This window comes from Rutidosis leptorrhynchoides, chromosome 4, assembly GCF_046630445.1.
Source record: "Rutidosis leptorrhynchoides isolate AG116_Rl617_1_P2 chromosome 4, CSIRO_AGI_Rlap_v1, whole genome shotgun sequence".
NCBI classification, from domain to species: domain Eukaryota; kingdom Viridiplantae; phylum Streptophyta; class Magnoliopsida; order Asterales; family Asteraceae; genus Rutidosis; species Rutidosis leptorrhynchoides.
This window is the reverse complement of record NC_092336.1, coordinates 79,439,356-79,459,447: the sequence shown is the minus strand read 5'-3', so window position 1 is coordinate 79,459,447 and position 20,092 is coordinate 79,439,356. Positions and strand designations below refer to the sequence as shown.

The window sequence follows — 20,092 nt, the reverse complement described above, 5'->3', positions numbered from 1 at the left end:
TCGTGTTGACTTTTTAGCATGTTTTATTCTCAGGTCCTTAGAATGCTTCCGCTGTGATGTGCTTGTTGCCTGCATGGAGTCTCTCATGCTTTGTACAAAGTTTATTGCATTCAAAATAAAACTGCGTTGTGTAATAAATAATTGGACTGTGATGTCAACCTGTAAATTAAAGACTTATGTATTTCGGGGTTTTGCTTATACCTAAGCACTCGCCCACATGTTTATAACTTTCTATGTTTAGAAAGTCACTTATTTTAATGAATGCAATATTTTATCAAAACGTATCATATAGAGGTCAAAACCTCACTGTGGAATCAATGATTAACGTGCCGCGTCAATAGCGATTTTGACGGGTCGTTACACCTTATGGCAATAACTTTTCTTTACTATCTATTCTTTTGGACCATTGTATTCACACTCAACATTTTGAACTGAAACATGTTGTTTTCTAACGGCATTTGTATGTATGTATGTATGTATATGTATATATGTAGGTTTATGTATGTATGTATCTTTATATATGTACGTTTATGTATGCTTATACATGTCTAAAGTTCCTTTAGCGTAATACGGTTCCTTTAGTGTAGTCTTTCTTGCATTTTTCTTGAGCTCCGTATAGCACACTCAAGTACGTATCGAATTTTTAGCTTTCTATTGCTAGTCGGAGGTTCGTCTGGAAGCAATTTCTTTGCCCTCGAGTGTGGAGAATTCTTTCTCTACACGTGGGTGTAGAAACGACTTGTCTTTCATTCTAGGATAGATGAAAGATTGTCTACATCTCACCTCTTTCATACCTCGTCTGTGCGAGATTTGGTATTGTTGGTGGTGTTGTTGAATAACTGCCGCCAAAGAGTCAATATTAATCGTTAGGTACAATATATTAATGTATGTTAACGACGAGCTGTTGTTAGAAACCTCAAAATTATTGTTTACCTCATTATTTAGGCTTTTAATTAAGATTTTTATTTTTATATGTTTCACAATTAGTCGATATTGAGGCGCGTGGAGTTTTATTGAGTCTCGCGGCGATACTGGGTGATTCCTTTAATGGTAGTGTTGTACGGGTGAGGTTGTATATTGGTAACGGTTATACGCCTTTATAGTGTATTTCAGAGATGTAGTGAGATTGGTCATCGATGTGAGGAGTTGGCTCGAGTGTTCATTGGGCTTGCATAGCCATTTAGACAGTTCACACCTACTTTGCCTCTTCCCTCACGTGTTCTTGTGATTTTAGTGGCACATATTTTTGATGTTATGTCGATACTTTTACGTGAAGTCTAGAGGTTTGATGGTGTCAATAGGTTTAGTTTGGTTGGGTTGTATTCAATAAATATTGTATTCAATCATATAATCATTGTCAGAATGCAATGCCAAACATCCCCCGCGTTTTAATCCATTTGGGTATCTTGTATGAGTCCTGAGAAGATATGAACAATGTGCATTGCGATCAGACTAGCTATAGATGCAGAATCAAAGATAGTGAAACTTATCTGTTTATCTTGACTGTAGATGAATTTGTAATGACAAAAAGTACAAAAACATAATTGTTCTGAGCAATTAAGCTTAATAATGAGATAAAAATCACCTGCAAATGATAAAGTAAGCAACAACCCAAAATTGATCAAGTGGGTCTCTATAACTACAAAACTGAAGGAGTAAAATAGCTGATGATGCTTTGGTAAAAGAATTATACAACAGCAATTTTCTTTAGAGCATAATTCAGCGCTTCATCTTGCTTGACGACTTGTAACCAATCTTTCGCTTCTTCTGTGTTTCCATTTCAACGTTCTCTTTTAGTTTCTCTAAAGCTGAGAAAGCATAATCAATGAAGTTTAGCAACATACTTAACACATACCCACAATGTTGAAACTACAGAATCAAAGGTGAACAATGATGTAAGAACTAAGTAAGTCAAAGGTTGTAACTTTAAACCCCAGGTCACTAGCTACTTATATTTTGATTAAAATTTGTTCATCTCATATAATAAAAAGTTTCAAAAGTTTACAACATTCATAGTAAAAATATTACAACATTCATAATAGAAAATTTTCGTGTTACAGGATCGTAACAGAAAAGATGACTTGGAACATGAAAAGTGGTTGCTAAATGCCAAATACTTGATATGTGTATGTGTGTATCAGTAAAGGTAATTGAGTACATGATAACAAGAAATTTACCAGTATCGTAAGTCGACCGAAGGGACTCTATTGAATCCAATGAAACTGTACGAACAGGACATGAATCAATGTCAGCTTTCTTCAGAAGCTTCTTGAATTGTTTGACCTGATACAAAAACAAAAGTGATGAATAAGCAATATATGACAATAATTAACAAAAAAAAAAAAAAAAAAACATACAAACAAAATGGAAAATTACCTCGTCTTCATGTAATAAGGTGAAGCAGGAGCCAGTATTGCCTGCTCTTGCAGTACGACCAACACGATGAATATATGTCTTGATGTATGGAGGTTTATCATAGTTAATTACGTTTTTAACCCCTTCTACATCCATTCCACGTGTCATTGCATCAGAAGAAACGAGAACTTGGACCCCACCCTCTCGGAATGCTCTTAAAGTTTTGCTGTAAAACCATTTTTCGTCATCATTTAAGGTCAATTAGACATATACAGAAGTGGTAATTTAAATATGGCTTTTATATTGTCCATAATAAATACAAGCTAAATGGGTATATATATTAAAATGCATATAAACTCCTAAAATAGTTTTATGCAATAAAAACAGAATTAGTATGTATTATATTTCCAACAACTATTATTACAGGTAAACCCAGCCTGAACCACAAAAAATATACCCGTTAAATGCTAATGAAAGAATTGAGCATTTAAGCTATATGATCCAACACAGTTAACTTAATGATATCAAAAGGAACCCTAAAAGTTAAATATATACATTTATAACTAATTATTGTGTAATGCTATAGTGACATAACAGTTCACAAGCATACCTCTTATTTGAGGACTACTTAAACATCTTCTTAAATGTTACCTAACCTTTCACAGAAGTAAAACGCCTAACTTAAACAATCGCCTAATTAATTAGAAGATATCTTACGTAAACTGTCCACAGTTTCTCTATTTCTCTTCATGCTTGGATTTTTTTATCAAATGTATGTATATATGTTTTGTTCTGTATTTCCTTAAAGCTTCATCATATTCATAAATCACGATAACTCACTTTATCAATGGATCCACTAAAGTTATAAGGGAATTAGTTTATAAATCAAAATAAAAAATAAATTTGGGAGAATAGATTTTAACCTCACGGTAAAAAGAAATTTGTTCCATAATATGGAGTACAAAAAGAAATTTCCATAAGAGCTTAATACATAAAACCAGATCGTTATTTCATTGAACCATGTCAGAGTTTCATAATCTATAAGACCCAAAACAAAACTTGGTGTTCATGACACCTTTTACTAAATCCACACGGATTTCTACCATATAAATAACCACACTAACTTTAAGGTGTGACATAATTTCCATGTTTTTAGATGAAATACAAAGCAACAAAAAGGCAAAGAATGATAACTTCAGAATTTTTTTTTTTTTTTTTAAATGCATGATAACTTCAGAATATATATAAAGAATATAAACAATAAATTAATTTAGCTCACCTTCTCACAGTTTGGTGTTGATGACCAGAATATTCCTTGATCTTGATACCCAAATCTCCAAAATATTTAAGTAAAGAGCATAGTCTATGTGTCGACTCAACTGACGATGTAAAAACAATGCTTTTCTCCCCTTGCAAACTTTGTAATAGGGCAACCAGGTACAAAGGCTTCAGCTTCGGTTCACATATCTGCATAAGAGAATGATAATTAGAGAAATCACATACTTATTACATCTGATTATCATTGTAACTGTTAAATATCATGTAATTCTTTTAAAAACCTCATCAAAACACACATTTATGTAAACCACGGGCACTAAAGGCCATGTGTGTATGACTTTCTAACAGATGGTGATGTCATTTATAACAAATGATGATGAGAGCATACCAATTTGAAGGAAGCAAGATGTTCTGGAAGCTGATATCGTATCTTCCCAGTTGTCAAGAACAATGGATGGTGCAGATCAAGTTGAGCAAGTTTGCTTGGATCTTGTGTTAATGTAGCAGATAAAACCATCTTTACGAGCCTCGGGTGTGGTTTATTATTAAAACCCCTCTCTACACCACTACAAATATTCACTTAAATCTAAGATAAAACATAAATAAAAACTATATGAAAGATACTTCATTACAAAGTACCAAGATGATACCAAAACTGGTACTTACACTCTTCTTATAGTCTTCAAGGAGCCAAATGTTGAAGAAGATGAATTGATGATGGAAGAAAAGGGGCCATTAATGCTAGAACTGGTATACTGAAGCACTGTAGGAAGCCATGATTGATATGATTCCCTGAGCAATCGATCAGTCTCATCAACTACCTGTCAGCATATATGTAAAAACAATAATTATAAACATGCGTAAAAAGTATAGGTATGTATGTTCTTTGATCATTTCCATTTTTCAATTGAAATTTGTGACTTCAAATCACGATAGTCAGTTTTAAAATACTGGATTAAGACATCTTGCATTGAATTATATCATTATTTAGATTTCAAATAATCTTCTTTGAATAAGATTAGTTATTCAACCCTTCTTTTAACCATACTCAAGAAACTTTTATTTCTACTCACAAATCGTCTCTGTTTCTAAGACAAAAATGTAACTTTTTGACATTTTATATATTAACTAATAACATAATCATAAATAGTGAAATGATTAAGGTGCTTATCTGAATACTACAACATCAAACAGCTGAAACATATCTATTCCAGTATAACTTTATCTGATTTTGATTTATTAATATCATACTGCCATTTTCAAAATGAACATCAAAACATTCTCACACAATCACATACTGTCACAAATGCCTCGTACTTACCAAAAAACGAAGATGTTCAAGTGTAAAACCCTTCGTGTGGTTAATATGATCCATCAGCCTTCCAGGTGTCCCCACTAATATATCTACAGCGCTTTGCAACTCAACAGACCGATGTTCAGGGTCATAAATAACACCTGCCTCCACTTTCGGTCTCTCAATAAGCATCGAAATTTCATCCGCTATTGAAGATTGACCAACAGCCAAGCCAACTTTCAACCCCACTGCAGGGGCAATAGTCTCAAAAACATCCCTAACCTAAAAACAACATCAACAACATTATTAGTTTATTACAAAATCAACTTCTCTCAAATTACTGATTCAGTAGTAATAAGAGTCCATTTTTTATGTCTGACCTGCAAGGCGAGATCACGAGTAGGCAAAACGACTAAAGCACGAAGACATTTAACGGCTCGAGTGGAAAGCGTTTGTACGATAGGTAATGCATAAGCTAGGGTTTTACCACTACCAGTAGGTGAATTCACACAAATATCTCTTTCGAATGAGCCAGGTCCTATTGTTTCTTGCCAAACTGCTACTTGAACAGGAAATAATGAATTAATTCCACTACTGCACAAAGCCTCTTCCAACCTAATTTCAATATTCAAATAATCAAATATATATATAACAAATCAATATTTTTAGCCTTCAATTCGATATATAATAATCAACGGCAGCGAATAAAAAATCACATAACTTAGCCACATCAGCTCAATCAAACACTAAGTTTACACAAATATGCATAGATACGTACAGATATATAATTTGTAGTTATATGCAGTACCTAGGGTTAAGAAAGGGGAGGTGAGAAAGGGGACATTTGTTAAGAGTGCTGATATCGACTGGACTTCGCATCCATGGTAATACTGCGACTTTTTTTCTGGCAGTTTTATGTTGTTTTGCTTCTTCTTCTTCTTCTTCTTTCATGATTAAAGTGAGAAGAAGGTGGTTATGAACTTGTGGTTAGTTTTTGATTTTGCAGGTTTAAGGAAGGTGAAGTTTACCCTGATGAAGTAAGGTCTGTGTAGCGCATGTTTGTTTGGGCTTTTATCCGGGTACCACAAGTTCGCTTGGGCTTTTACCCTTGTAGCCCAAGTTCGTTTGAGCCATATACTCAGGTTTAAGATGTGATAAGATGCGAGTATCGAATATGGATCGAATGATCTCGTATTCATATCATGATCTCATAATCATATCAGTAAACTATTTAATTAAATTCCCTCTCTCTAAAAACTCTTTGCTTTCCTCTCTTCTTCACATATAAAACCCTAATATTATTTTTGAGCCGCTACCACTATCCTCCTCTTCTTCCATCGATCGAAGGTTTGTAGGGTCGGGTGTTTGTCCTCTCCTACCACCTGCATCTCGCCGGTGGTTCGGTGTTACTTGCTTTCTGTCAGAATAAAGGTCCATCGTATCTCCCTTCTCCAGCGGTTTTTGAGTCGTTCTTCTTCCTCCGTCTCATTTCTGGGTTTCAGGCGACGAATGCGAGTGATTCATACTCGGATTCTGAAAACAGTTAGGGTTTGGGGTGTTTTTTGGTGAAGATTTCGGTCGGTGGCAGGGTTGGCCTTGCTGCTTCTTTTCTCCGTCTCTGTCGTTGTTGCTCTTCTTGGTAAGGTATGTAGGCGACGAGTTCCACCTGGAACTCTACACTTCACTTAGTTGGGCATCGGTTTTTGGTGGGTGTGGGGTAGATTATGAAGGGGTATGATGGATCGTGTTTTGTGTTGAAATCTGGCATGTTCTCTATGGTCCTACAACAGGCGGAGACGATTTAGGGGAGGTGGTAGCTGCTCCCGGCCTTAAATGGCTGCTAGCAGCTGTTATTTGCCCTCGGTGGTTGAAGCCGATGGCAAACAGTGGTTGGTGACAGGTTGCTGTCCGACTGCTTGAGCGTGGGGGTTTGTAATTGTCCTTAGAAAATTGGCGAAAATGACTGGCTCCTTTACGGTTTGATCCTGCATTTGGTTCCGTTCGGCTGCTGCGAGTTTGATTCATACATTCCATTTTTTCCGTCGTTAGGTCTATAGTGGGCTTGACGTTGTTACCGGCGTTGTTGACTTAGTCGACTTCGGCAAATTGGCATCGGGTTAGGTGTTCTTGGGTTGCCCGGTGTTTGGTTTGAATTTGCGGTTTCTGCGGGGTATAGATGCGGGTTGAATTCGGGGTGGGGTTTATGTTTATGTTTTTTAGGCTTTAGGTTTGGTGGTTTCGTTTGGTTGTAATCTCTATTGTAATATTGTTATTCTAATGTGCTCGCTTTGTATAGTCGTTCACATTGTTTAGAACGAACAGGGCAAGGGTCAATGTACTGTTGTTCCACCGGATCTTCGGATCTTCGGATCTTTATATATATATATATATATATATATTAATATTTTTGCCAAAAAAAAAAAAAAGAAGTAAACTATTTAATTTCAGATATCCATTTATATATTATCTTTATTTATCTATTTAATTAAACAAGTTAATAGATATTCATGTATATCCATATCATTTTATTCTACTTTGTACAATCAGATATAATTAACTATTATCCACGATCAAAATCACAATTTTTTGATATTTTATAACCTAACAAATGTAGGACTAAAAGTTAATGCATAACTTGTTAAATTTCAAGCATCAATTACATGTTTGTTCTTAATTTTTTTTTTTTTAGCAAAAATAACTATAACTCATATAGAAGCGACACCGTTTACAAAAAAAAACGCCGTCAAACAAAGGGTACAAAATAACACTCGTCGAGGCTCGTACCAAAAAGCAACACACTACTATAAAGTATCTATAACCAAGCCTCGACGTTATAGAAACCAAACCACAACAATAAGAACTATAGCAAAATCAAACAATACACAATCGAGAAAAAAAAGCTCTATACTATAGCAAAATGAAACAATACACAATCGAGAAAAAAAACTATGTGATTAACCAAAAACTAAAACTTTAACGGCCTCGTTTCATTTTACCGTTAATCGTGTTGCGCTTAATTTTTTCCGAATCAGTTGTCATACTTGTAACTTGTAAGTTAACACGTTAGCCGAATCATCACCTACAAATGATGCAGAAGAAGGAACACCCACATCATGATCTTGAAGACCATTAAAATTCCTATGAATTTCATCAAACAATCTTTGGATCGCATCGCCAATATCTATATCATCAACGTCATCATGCAAAGACGGCGAACCCGACTTGACCTTCGAAAAAACCTTTAAACTCGAGCAAGTCTTTTCATCTCGAATAGGGAAATCATTGACCACGAGCCTCTTCAACTTATTATGATTCATTTTCGTACCACCAATGCACTTGAGGGGACCTTGTAATCGCTAGCAAATCTCCAAGCCTTAAGACACTTCTTCTCGATTTTTTTACCATACTACGGGCACGCAAAGGATCTGTCTTCATTGTTTACTTTGATGGTTAAATACATTGACATTTAAACGTCAAAAGTCATGTACTCCTTCTAGAGATGTCAATGGTCACCCGATCCGATGGACATCCACCCGATCCACCCGCTTCGTGATGGATATTGATGAACTTAAATGGATATGGATGCGGATATGGATGAACCTAAATCGATACGGATATGGATATGGATGAAAATTTTCATCCATGGATATATCCATTTACACCCGAAATACATATAAAAATACATAAATATCGATATATGCTTACATATTACTATTGCAAATTCATTTACCTTTAAATTTACATATTGATTTTCAACTTTATAATGAAAAAACTATGATATATTATAATAAAATGCATGTATCTAACAAAAGAAACATACATATTACATATTTAACTTTTTATAATCTATGTTTAATCGTAAATTCAACAAATTGTGTTATATCTTCGATGAAGAATACACTTACTTGGGGATAAATTTTAATTATGTCATTCTATATTTATTTTTGCTATACTGCGTTTTTGTTTTCATCGCATATTAGGAAATAATATAACATTATTTGAATATCCAATGGATATCCATTAACCCGCTTAATCCACTGGATATGGATATGGATGGATGAAATGAAATTAAATGGATATGGATGAACAAAAACTAAATGGATATGGATATGGATACGGCATCATCCGGTCCATATCCGATCCATTGCCATCTGAAATGTCCCATTCATATTAATTATAAATGTTCCATATTAATTGATTTCGTTGCGAGGTTTTGACCTCTATATGAGACGTTTTTCAAAGACTGCATTCAATATTAGAACAAACCATAACCTTTAGAATATTAAGACGATTATCAAATAATGATAATCTAAAATATAGCGTTTTTCACACGACCATTACATAATGGTTTACAATAATATTACACATCAACATAAGTCTTCGAATGCAGTTTATAAACAATATTATATAAGCATGGACTCCAAATCTTGTCCTTAATTTAGTATGCAACAGCGGAAGCTCTTAATAATCACCTGAGAATAAACATGCTTAAAATGTCAACAAAATTGTTGGTGAGTTATAGGTTTAACCTACATATTATCAAATCATAATAATAGACCACAAGATTTCATTTTTATAACACATCTCATATCAGTCATTTCGCAAACTGCATAGAGATAAAAATCATTCATATGTTGAACACCTGGTAACCGACCTTAACAAGTCCCCATCATTCCGGGACTCTCATCGGATATGATAAATCGAAGTACTAAAGCATCCGTAACTCGGATGAGGCTTGTTGGGCCAAATAGATCTATCTTTAGGATTCGCGTCAATTAGGGGCCATTTCCCTAATTCTTAGGCTACCAAGCTAAAAAGGGGCATATTCGGTTCGATAATCCAACATAGAAAGTATTTTCGATTACTTGTGTCTATTTTGTAAAACTTTATAAAACTGCATGTATTCTCATCCCAAAAAAAAAATAGATTTTAAAAGTGGGACTATAACTCACTTTCACATATTTTTACTTCGTCGGGAAGTAAGACTTGGCCACTGGTCGATTCACGAACCTATAATAAATATGTACATATATATCAAAGTATGTTCAAAATATAATTACAACATTTTTAATAGATTTTGATGTTTTAAGTTTATTAAGTCAGCTGTCCTCGTTAGTAACCTACAACTAGTTGTCCAAAGTTAGATGTACAGAAATAAATTGATATATATTATCTTGAATCAATCCACAACCCAGTGTATACACGTCTCAGGATAGATCACAACTCAAAGTATATATATTTTTGGAATCAACCTCAACCCTGTATAGCTAACTCCAACATTACTGCATATACAGTGTCTATGGTTGTTCCAAATAATATATATACATGGGTCGATATGATATGTCAAAACATTTGCATACGTGTCTATGGTATCCCAAGATTACATAATATATTAGAATATATGTAATACAATATAAGTTAGCTAGGATATAATTAATATAGATTTGTTACCAATTTTCACGTAGCTACAACAAGAAAAATTATCCAATCTTGTTTTACCCATAACTTCTTCGTTTTAAATCCGTTTTGAGTGAATCAAATTGCTATGGTTTCATATTAAACTTAAGTTTATGAATCTAAACATAAAAAGTATAAGTTTATAGTCAGAAATACAGGTTACAAGTCATTTTTGTAAAGGTAGTCATTTCAGTCGAAAGAACGACGTCTAGATGACCATTTTGAAAAACATACTTCTACTTTGAGTTTAACCATGATTTTTGGATATAGTTTCATGTTCATAAGAAAAATCATTTTCCCAGAAGAACAACTTTTAAATCAAATTTTATCATAGTTTTTAATTAACTAACCCAAAACAGCCCGCGGTGTTACTACGACGGCGTATATCCGGTTTTACTGTGTTTTTCGTGTTTTCCGGTTTTAAATCATTAAGTTAGAATATCATATAGATATAGAACATGTGTTTAGTTGATTTTAAAAGTCAAGTTAGAAGGATTAACTTTTGTTTGCGAACAAGTTTAGAATTAACTAAACTATGTTCTAGTGATTTCAAGTTTAAACCTTCGAATAAGGTAGTTTTATATATATGAATCGAATGATGTTATAAACATAATTACTACCTCAAGTTTAGTAGGTAAACCTACTGGAAGTGACAAGAAATAATCTAGCTTCAAAGGATCTTGGATGGCTTGAAAGTTCTTGAAGCAGAATCATGACACGAAAACAAGTTCAAGTAAGATTATCACTCGAATTAAGATTGTTATAGTTATAGGAATTGAATCAAAGTTTGTATATGAGTATTACCTTGATTTATAATGATATCTTACTGTAAAAAACAAGGATTTCTTGAGGTTGGATGATCACTTTACAAGATTGGAAGTGAGCTAGTAAACTTGGAAGTATTCTTGATTTTATGAAACTAGAACTTGTATAATTTATGAAGAACACTTAGAACTTGAAGATAGAACTTGAGAGAGATCACTTAGATGAAGAAAATTGAAGAATGAAAGTGTCTGTAGGTGTTTTGGTCGTTGATATATGGATTATATATAAAGGATGTGTAATTTTGTTTACATGTAAATAAGTCATGAATGATTACTAATATTTTTGTAATTTTATGATATATTTCATACTAGTTGCCAAATGATGGTTCCTACATGTGTTAGGTGACTCACATAGGCTACTAAGAGCTGATCATTGGAGTGTATATACCAATAGTACATATATCTAAAAGCCGTGTATTGTACGAGTACGAATACGGGTGCATACGAGTAGAATTGTTGATGAAACTGAACGAGGATGTAATTGTAAGCATTTTTGTTAAGTAGAAGTGTTTTGATATGTGTCTTGAAGTCTTTCAAAAGTGTATGAATACATATTAAAACTCTATATGTATATACATTTTAACTGAGTCGTTAAGTCATCGTTAGTCGTTACATGTAAATGTTGTTTTGAAACCTTTAGGTTAACGATCTTGTTAAATGTTGTTAACCCATTATTTATTATATCTAAAGAGATGTTAAATTATTACATTATCATGATATTATGATATATTAATATATCTTAGTATGATATATATACAGTTAAATGTTGTTACAACGATAATCGTTACATATATGCCTCGTTTCGAAATCATTAAGTTAGTAGTCTTGTTTTTACATATGTAGTTCATTGTTAATACACTTAATGACATGTTTACTTATCATTTATCATGATTAAACATAGTGTATCAATATCTTAATATGATTCGTATGTATTTAGTAAGACGTTATTATAACGATAATCGTTATATATATCGTTTCGAGTTTCTTAATTCAATAAACTCAATTTTATGTATATAACTCATTGTTAAAATACCTAATGAGATACTTATTTATCATAATATCATGTTAACTATATATATAATCATATATATGTCATCATATAGTTTTTACAAGTTTTAACGTTCGTGAATCACCGGTCAACTTGGGTGGTCAATTGTCTATATGAAACCTATTTCAATTAATCAAGTCTTAACAAGTTTGATTGTTAACATGTTGAAAACACTTAATCATATAAATAACAATTTCATTTAATAAATATAAACATGGAAAAGTTCGGGTCACTACAGTACCTACCCGTTAAATAAATTTCGTCCCGAAATTTTAAGCTGTTGAAGGTGTTGACGAATCTTCTGGAAATAGGTACTGGTATTTCAGCTTCATTTGATCTTCACGCTTCCAGGTGAACTCGGGTCCCCTACGAGCATTCCATCAAACCTTGACGATCGGTATCTTATTTTGCTTGAGCCTTTTAACCTCCCGATCCATTATCTCGAAGGGTTCTTCAATGAATTGTAGTTTTCATTGATTTTAATTTCGTCTAAAGGAATAGTGAGATCTTCTTTAGCTAAGCACTTCTTCAGATTCGAGACATGAAAGGTATTATGTACATTGGCGAGTTGTTGAGGTAATTCAAGTCGGTAGGCTACTGGTCCGACACGATCTAAAATCTTGAATGGTCCAATGTATCTTGGATTTAGTTTCCCCCGTTTACCAAATCGAACAACGCCTTTCCAAGGCGAAACCTTAAGCATGACCATCTCCCCAATTTCAAATTCTATATCTTTCCTTTTAAGGTCCGCGTAGCTCTTTTGTCGACTCTGAGCAGTTTTCAACCGTTGTTGAATTTGGATGATTTTCTTTGTAGTTTCTTGGATTATCTCCGGACCCGTAATCTGTCTATCCCCTAATTCATTCCAACAAATTGGAGATCTGCACTTTCTACTATAAAGTGCTTCGAACGGTGCCATTTCGATACTCGAGTGGTAACTGTTGTTGTAGGAAAATTCTGCTAATGGTAGATGTCGATCCCAACCGTTTCCAAAATCAATAACACATGCTCGTAGCATGTCTTCAAGAGTCTGTATTATCCTTTCGCTCTGCCCATCGGTTTGTGGATGATAGGCAGTACTCATGTCTAGACGAGTTCCCAATGCTTGTTGTAATGTCTGCCAAAACCTTGAAACAAATCTGCCATCTCTATCAGAGATAATAGAGATTGGTATTCCATGTCTAGAGACAACTTCCTTCAAGTACAATCTCGCCAACTTCTCCATTTTATCATCTTCTCTCATTGGCAGAAAGTGTGCAGAGTTGGTGAGAGGATCGACTATTACTCAAATAGTATCATAACCACTTGAAGTCCTTGGCAATTTAGTAATGAAATCCATGGTAATGTTTTCCCATTTCCATTCTGGGATTTCGGGTTGTTGAAGTAGACCTGATGGTTTCTGATGTTCAGCTTTGATCTTAGAACACGTCAAACATTCTCCTACGTATCTAGCAATATCGGCTTTCATACCCGGCCACCAAAAGTGTTTCTTGAGATCTTTGTACATCTTCCCCACTTCGGGATGTATTGAATATCTGGTTTTATGTGCTTCCTTAAGTACCTTTTCTCTCACATCTCTAAACTTTGGTACCCAAATTCTTTCAGCCCTATACCGGGTTCCGTCTTCCCGAATATTAAGATGTTTCTCCGATCCTTTGGGTATTTCATTCTTCAACTTTCCTTCTTTTACAACTCCCTGTTGCGCCTCCTTTATTTAAGTAGTAAGGTTAGTACGAATAATTATATTCATAACTTTTACCCGCATTGGTTCTCTGTCCTTTCTACTCAAAGCGTCGGCTACCACATTTGCCTTTCCCGGGTGGTAACGAATCTCGAAATCGTAATCATTCAATAACTCAATCTACTTACGCTGCCTCATGTTCAGTTGTTTCTAATTAAATATATGTTGGAGACTTTTGTGGTCGGTATATATGATACTTTTGACCCCATATAAGTAGTGCCTCCAAGTCTTTAATGCAAAAACAACAGCGCCCAATTCCAAATCGTGAGTCGTATAATTTTGCTCGTGAATCTTCAATTTTCTGGACGCATAAGCAATTACCTTCGTTTGTTGCATTAATACACAACCGAGGCCTTGCTTTGAGGCATCACAATATATCACAAAATCATCATTCCCTTCAGGCAATGACAATATAGGTGCCGTAGTTAACTTTTTCTTCAACATTTGATGATACCCAGAACGTAAATCAATCTTCGAATAAACTGACGTGCCTTGTAGTTGATCAAATAAGTCATCGATTCTTGGTAGTGGATAACGATTCTTGATAGTAAGTTTGTTCAACTCTCGGTAGTCGATACACAACCTGAATGTACCATCCTTCTTTTTGACAAACAAAACAGGAGCTCCCATGGTGATGTGCTTGGTCGTATAAAACCACGCTCTAAATGTTCTTTTAGTTGGCTTTTGAGTTCTTTCATTTCACTAGGTGCGATTCTGTATGGAGCACGAGCTATTGGTGCAGCTCCTGGTACGAGATCTATTTGAAATTCAACAGATTGATGTGGAGGTAGTCCCGGTAATTCTTTCGGAAATACATCGGGAAATTCTTTTGCGACGGGAACATCATTGATGTTCTTTTATTCGGGTTTGACTTCTTCGATGTGTGCTAGAACGGCATAGCAACCTTTTCTTATTAGTTTTTGCGCCTTCAAATTACTAATAAGATTTAGCTTCGCGTTGCTCTTTTCTCCGTACACCATTATAGGTTTTCCTTTTTCTCGTACAATGCGAATTACATTTTTGTAACATACGATTTCCGCTCTCTCCTTTTTCAACCAGTCCATGCCGATTATCACATCAAAACTCTCTAACTCTACTAGTATCAAATCGATCTTAAACGTTTCGCTAACCAGTTTAATTTCTCGATTCCGACATATTTTATCTGCCAAAATTAATTTACCGTTTGTTAATTCGAGTAAAAATTTATTATTCATAGGCGTCAATGGACCACTTAATTTAGCACAAAAATATCTACTCATATAACTTCTATCCGCACCCGAATCAAATAAAACATAAGCAGGTTTTTCATCGATAAGAAACGTACCCGTAACAAGCTCCGGGTCTTCCTGCGCTTCTTCCGCATTAATGTTAAAAACTCTCCCACGGCTTTGCCCATTATTATTTTCCTGGTTTGGACACGCAGTTTTGTAGTGACCCTTCTTCCCTCATCCAAAACAAATAATGTGGGCATTACTTGTTCCTTTACCCGATGGTCCATAAATTTCACACTTCGTTGTATCATGACCCTTTCTATTACATTTAGTACATGTTGCTGGACAAAAAGTAGTTGGATGGTACCCTTCACACCTTAGACACGGAATTTTCTGATTTTGATTACCAGTGTTGTTATTGAGATTGTTGTTGGGATTATTGTTGTTGCGGTTGGTATTGTTGTTGGGATGATTGTTGTAGTTGTTGTTGTTGGAATGGGTTTTGTTGCGTTTGTTGTTACGAAAAATGGTGCGATTGTGGTTGTGATTATGGTATTGATTGTTGAAATTGTGACTCTTGTCACTGGGTTCTTCCCACTTTCTCTTGACTTGTTTCATTTTGGCCTCCTCGGCCGCCTGCTCTTTAATCCTTCCCTCGATCTGGTTTATAAGTTTGTGAGCCATTCGGCTTGCCTTTTTCATTGAAGTGGGCACGCTTGAACTCACATCCTCCTGAATAATCTCTGGTAACCCCTTTATAAACGCATCGATATGCTCTTCTTCATCTTCGAACACTCTTGAGCACAATAAACACAACTCGGTGAATCGTCGTTCGTATGTGGTGATATCGAATCCCTTCGTTCGTAATTCTCTAAGCTCTGTCTTGAGCTTATTGACTTCATTTCTGGGACGGTACTGCTCGTTCATCAAGTGTTTGAATGCTGACCACGGTAGTGCGTAAGCAGCATCTTGTCCCACTTGTTTGAGATAGGTATTCCACCATGTTAACGCAGTACCTGTGAAGGTATGCGTGGCGTACTTTACCTTATCTTCATCAGCACATTTGCTTATAGCAAACACAGATTCGACCTTTTCGGTCCATCATTTCAGTCTGACTGGTCCTTCAGTTCCATCGAATTCCAGAGGTTTACAGGCAGTGAAAGCCTTGTAGGAGCATCCTACACGGTTTCCTGTGGAGTTAAATCCACTGCTAGACCCTGAGTTATTGTTGTTTTGCATTGTAGCCTGTACTGCGGCTATATTTTCTGCAAGAAAAGCACGGAAGTCTTCCTCACTCATGTTCAAGTTCTGACGAGTAGTCGGTGCCATTTCCTTCAAAAATAGCCAAAAGAAGTAAGTTAATCATATAGAATATTAAGAGTAGTCAATAGTATTTCGTAGCATAATATGAACTCATTTATAAAAGCTTTTTCTTCATATTAGCGTTTTATAAGTTTTAATTCGGATAATACCTACCCGTTAAGTTCATACTTAGTAGCTAACATACAATTCAACTACTACAATTCTATATGAAAAACTGATTATAAAAATATTTCACATTCAAACTTTTATACAATATTTTTAAAACTTACAATACCACTATTTTACATATAGCATGAAATATAGCACATAAAAACTCTGATACAAAACAGTTGCGAAGACAATTCTAGTTAATATGCAAGTCGTTCAACAAAGGCAATAAAGACACGTAATTCATACTTCCAGAAACAAGTCATGCATTCTGGTTTTACTAAGACTACTTCCCATCCTTGGTCTTGTGGAACATAACCGTTATGACCGTTGACAAGACAACATGTTGTAATGTCGTCAAAAGGACGAGGGTTTCGTAATGTCCAACAGCAACGTAATAATCTAAAAACCTTGTTTCTCACCCCAACTACTGAATCCGTCACTTGTGGGAAGGTTTTATTTAAAAGTTGCAATCCGATGTTCTTTTTCTCACTTTGGTAAGAAGCGAACATCACTAACCCGTAAGCATAACATGCTTCTTTATGTTGCATGTTAGAAGCTCTTTCTAATTCACGAAATCCTATGTTGGGATATGTTGAGTCAAAATAGGTTCTTAACCCGTAGCGTAAAATTGCATTTGGGTTCCCCGCATTTAACGCTTTAAAGAAAACACGGCGTAACTTACGGTCTCCCCAATGTGATATACCCCACCTATCAAAGGAAAGCCTTTTATAAACTAAGGCATTTCTGGAAAGTCTTTCAAATGTTTGACAAGTTAATTTCGCCATAACTAATTGTGCTGATGAATTCTGACCGACTCTAGACAAGATTTCATTAATCATATCCTCTGGTAGGTCTTCTAAAATATTCGGTTGTCTACCCTTAACGTCCATTTTGTGTTTTTATACTGTAAAAATAGACGAGAGTTAGATTCATAAAATATAATTAACAAGCAATACAAGCAATTTTTACATAGAACATAAAAGTACAAGCACACGACAATACATATAATACACAACATGATTACAACCCTCTAATCTGAATCACTGGTTTCTTCTTCTTCGGACTTGGTTCGTTTTTCCTAATTTTCTAGGAATATATGGTGTTCTTCTAATACGAGTCGTCGTTTTCCACAATGGTTTAGAAAAACCTGGTGGTTTAGGGGTTCCCGGGTCATTATTACATTTTAGGAAATACGGATGTTGCCGATACATATAAAGTTCATCGGGGTTGGAATCGGGTTTCTCTATTTTTATACCTTTTCCCTTATTATTTTCTGTCGCTTTATTAAATTGGTTCGAGGTAATTTCTATAACATCATCGGAATCCTCATCGGGATCCGATTCATCGAAAAATTGGTAATCTTCCCAATATTTTGCTTTCTTGACGGAAACACCATTGACCATTATTAACTTTGGTCCGTTGGTTGAGGATTTTCTTTTATTTAAACGATTTACTATAGGTATCAATATTTCTTCCTCCGGAACCTCTTCTTCTTTTGGTTCCTCCTCTTCCGGTTCCTCTTCTTCCGGTTCCTCTTCGGGAATTTGTGAATCTTCCCAAAATATATTCGACTCTTCATTATTATTAGGTGAATCGATAGGATTTGTACTAGTGGTAGACATCTATCACACAATATCAAACACATTATGAGGTTAATATATCACATAATATTTACATGTTAATAATATATAGTTTCCAACAAAAGTGTTAAGCAATCGTTTTTAAAGAAAACACGGTCGAAGTCCAGACTCACTAATGTATCCTAACAAACTCGATAAGACATACTAATGCAAATTTCTGGTTCTCTAAGACCAACGCTCGGATACCAACTGAAATGTTCCATTCATATTGATTATAAACATTCCATATTAATTGATTTCGTTGCGAGGTTTTGACCTCTATATGAGACGTTTTTCAAAGACTGCATTCGATTTTAGAACAAACCATAACCTTTAGAATATTAAGATGATTATCAAATAATGATAATCTAAAATATAGCGTTTTCACACGACCATTACATAATGGTTTACAATAATATTACACATCAGCATAAGTCTTCGAATGCAGTTTTTAAACAATATTATACAAGCATGGACTCCAAATCTTGTCCTTAATTTAGTATGCAACAGCGAAATCTCTTAATAATCACCTGAGAATAAACATGCTTAAAATGTCAACAAAATTGTTGGTGAGTTGTAACAACCCACGCCAACCCTCGACCAAACCACGCGAAAATACAAAATAAAAATAAAAAATTCTGTGCAGCATACCCGCGCGGCGCGCCAGGTAGGGGCGCGGCGCGCCAAAGTGGACTGTCCGGAAAGTTTTAAATGCGAAAAAGATTGACTAGTTCCCGACACTTTTAGACGAAACGCTTTTTACCATACATCCAAATATGTAAAACTAACCTGTTTCAAACATAAAATCAATGTTTTACAAGCGGGGCCCACACGACCCAAATTACAAGTTTAGTACAAGTTAAGAGTTTCGACCACCAAAAAGTTTAAGTTTCAAACTACACAATGAGCATGGCGTTTGGGATTAAACTACCCAACTATCGGTCAAACTCCAGCGCTACTAAAGCCAAAAGCGTCCCCTAGCATCAAGCTGGATCTCTAGTCCAAAACGATGCCCTTACCCTTATCCAAAACCAAACCTATAAAATGGTAAACAACGAGAGGGTAAGCAAAGCTTAGTGAATGCAATAATTATACGAATACATATATAATTATACCTACTTGCATACACTTACACACCAAACCGCAAACACGCTAGCATACACATTTAGCTTATCGTCACAATAACAAGCTATAAATCTCCAATACCACAAGCTAGCATAACAACCGCATATGAATATAACTCGAATAATATAATATGCTTACAACACAAATAACCATGGTTAACCAATAGTACAAGGTAACGGCGCTCGCGAAAACGCCATCGGTGTTCACAACATCCGTTAGGGCACTTAACACCTCGCACCACTAACCCCTAGGGTGGCACCTTAACACCTCGGCACATCACCCCGAATGGCATCTTAACACCTCGATGCATCACTCATTAATTTACGGAGTGGTGTCTTAACACCTCGACACTACACTCCTAGGTGGCATCTTAACACCTCGATGCTACACCTGAGTGGCATTTTAACACCTCGATGCTACACTCTTCACGTGAAACATGGTGTCTTAGCACCTCAACACTACACATTTCACGCTACAACAAATAGATACATTATATGCATACGCATATAATTATTCCACTAACCTCAAAGTCTTGTGAAAAGATACCCGAGCTTGCAAGACCTCAAAGTAACGTACCTATCATATTATACACATCATCAAACGCAAACTCAAGTCGGTCAACCAAACCCTTTCACCATTCTAAGCCATTTTGACCCAAGGTGCAATT

At 35.2% G+C, this 20,092-nt stretch overlaps 1 protein-coding gene across 1 annotated transcript; it reads right to left on the bottom strand.

Annotated features, from left to right (window-relative positions):
- Positions 1–1,507: 1,507 nt before the first annotated feature.
- LOC139840372 (DEAD-box ATP-dependent RNA helicase 1) lies at positions 1,508–5,949 on the bottom strand. Its single transcript, XM_071830640.1, has 9 exons — positions 5,736–5,949; positions 5,308–5,542; positions 4,955–5,209; positions 4,300–4,454; positions 4,022–4,199; positions 3,635–3,822; positions 2,377–2,581; positions 2,178–2,283; positions 1,508–1,808 (listed from the first exon to the last, which is right to left on the bottom strand). Exons 1-9 carry the CDS (start codon positions 5,876–5,878, stop codon positions 1,720–1,722), a joined length of 1,554 nt encoding a protein of 517 aa, XP_071686741.1. The 5' UTR covers positions 5,879–5,949; the 3' UTR covers positions 1,508–1,719.
- Positions 5,950–20,092: the final 14,143 nt, after the last annotated feature.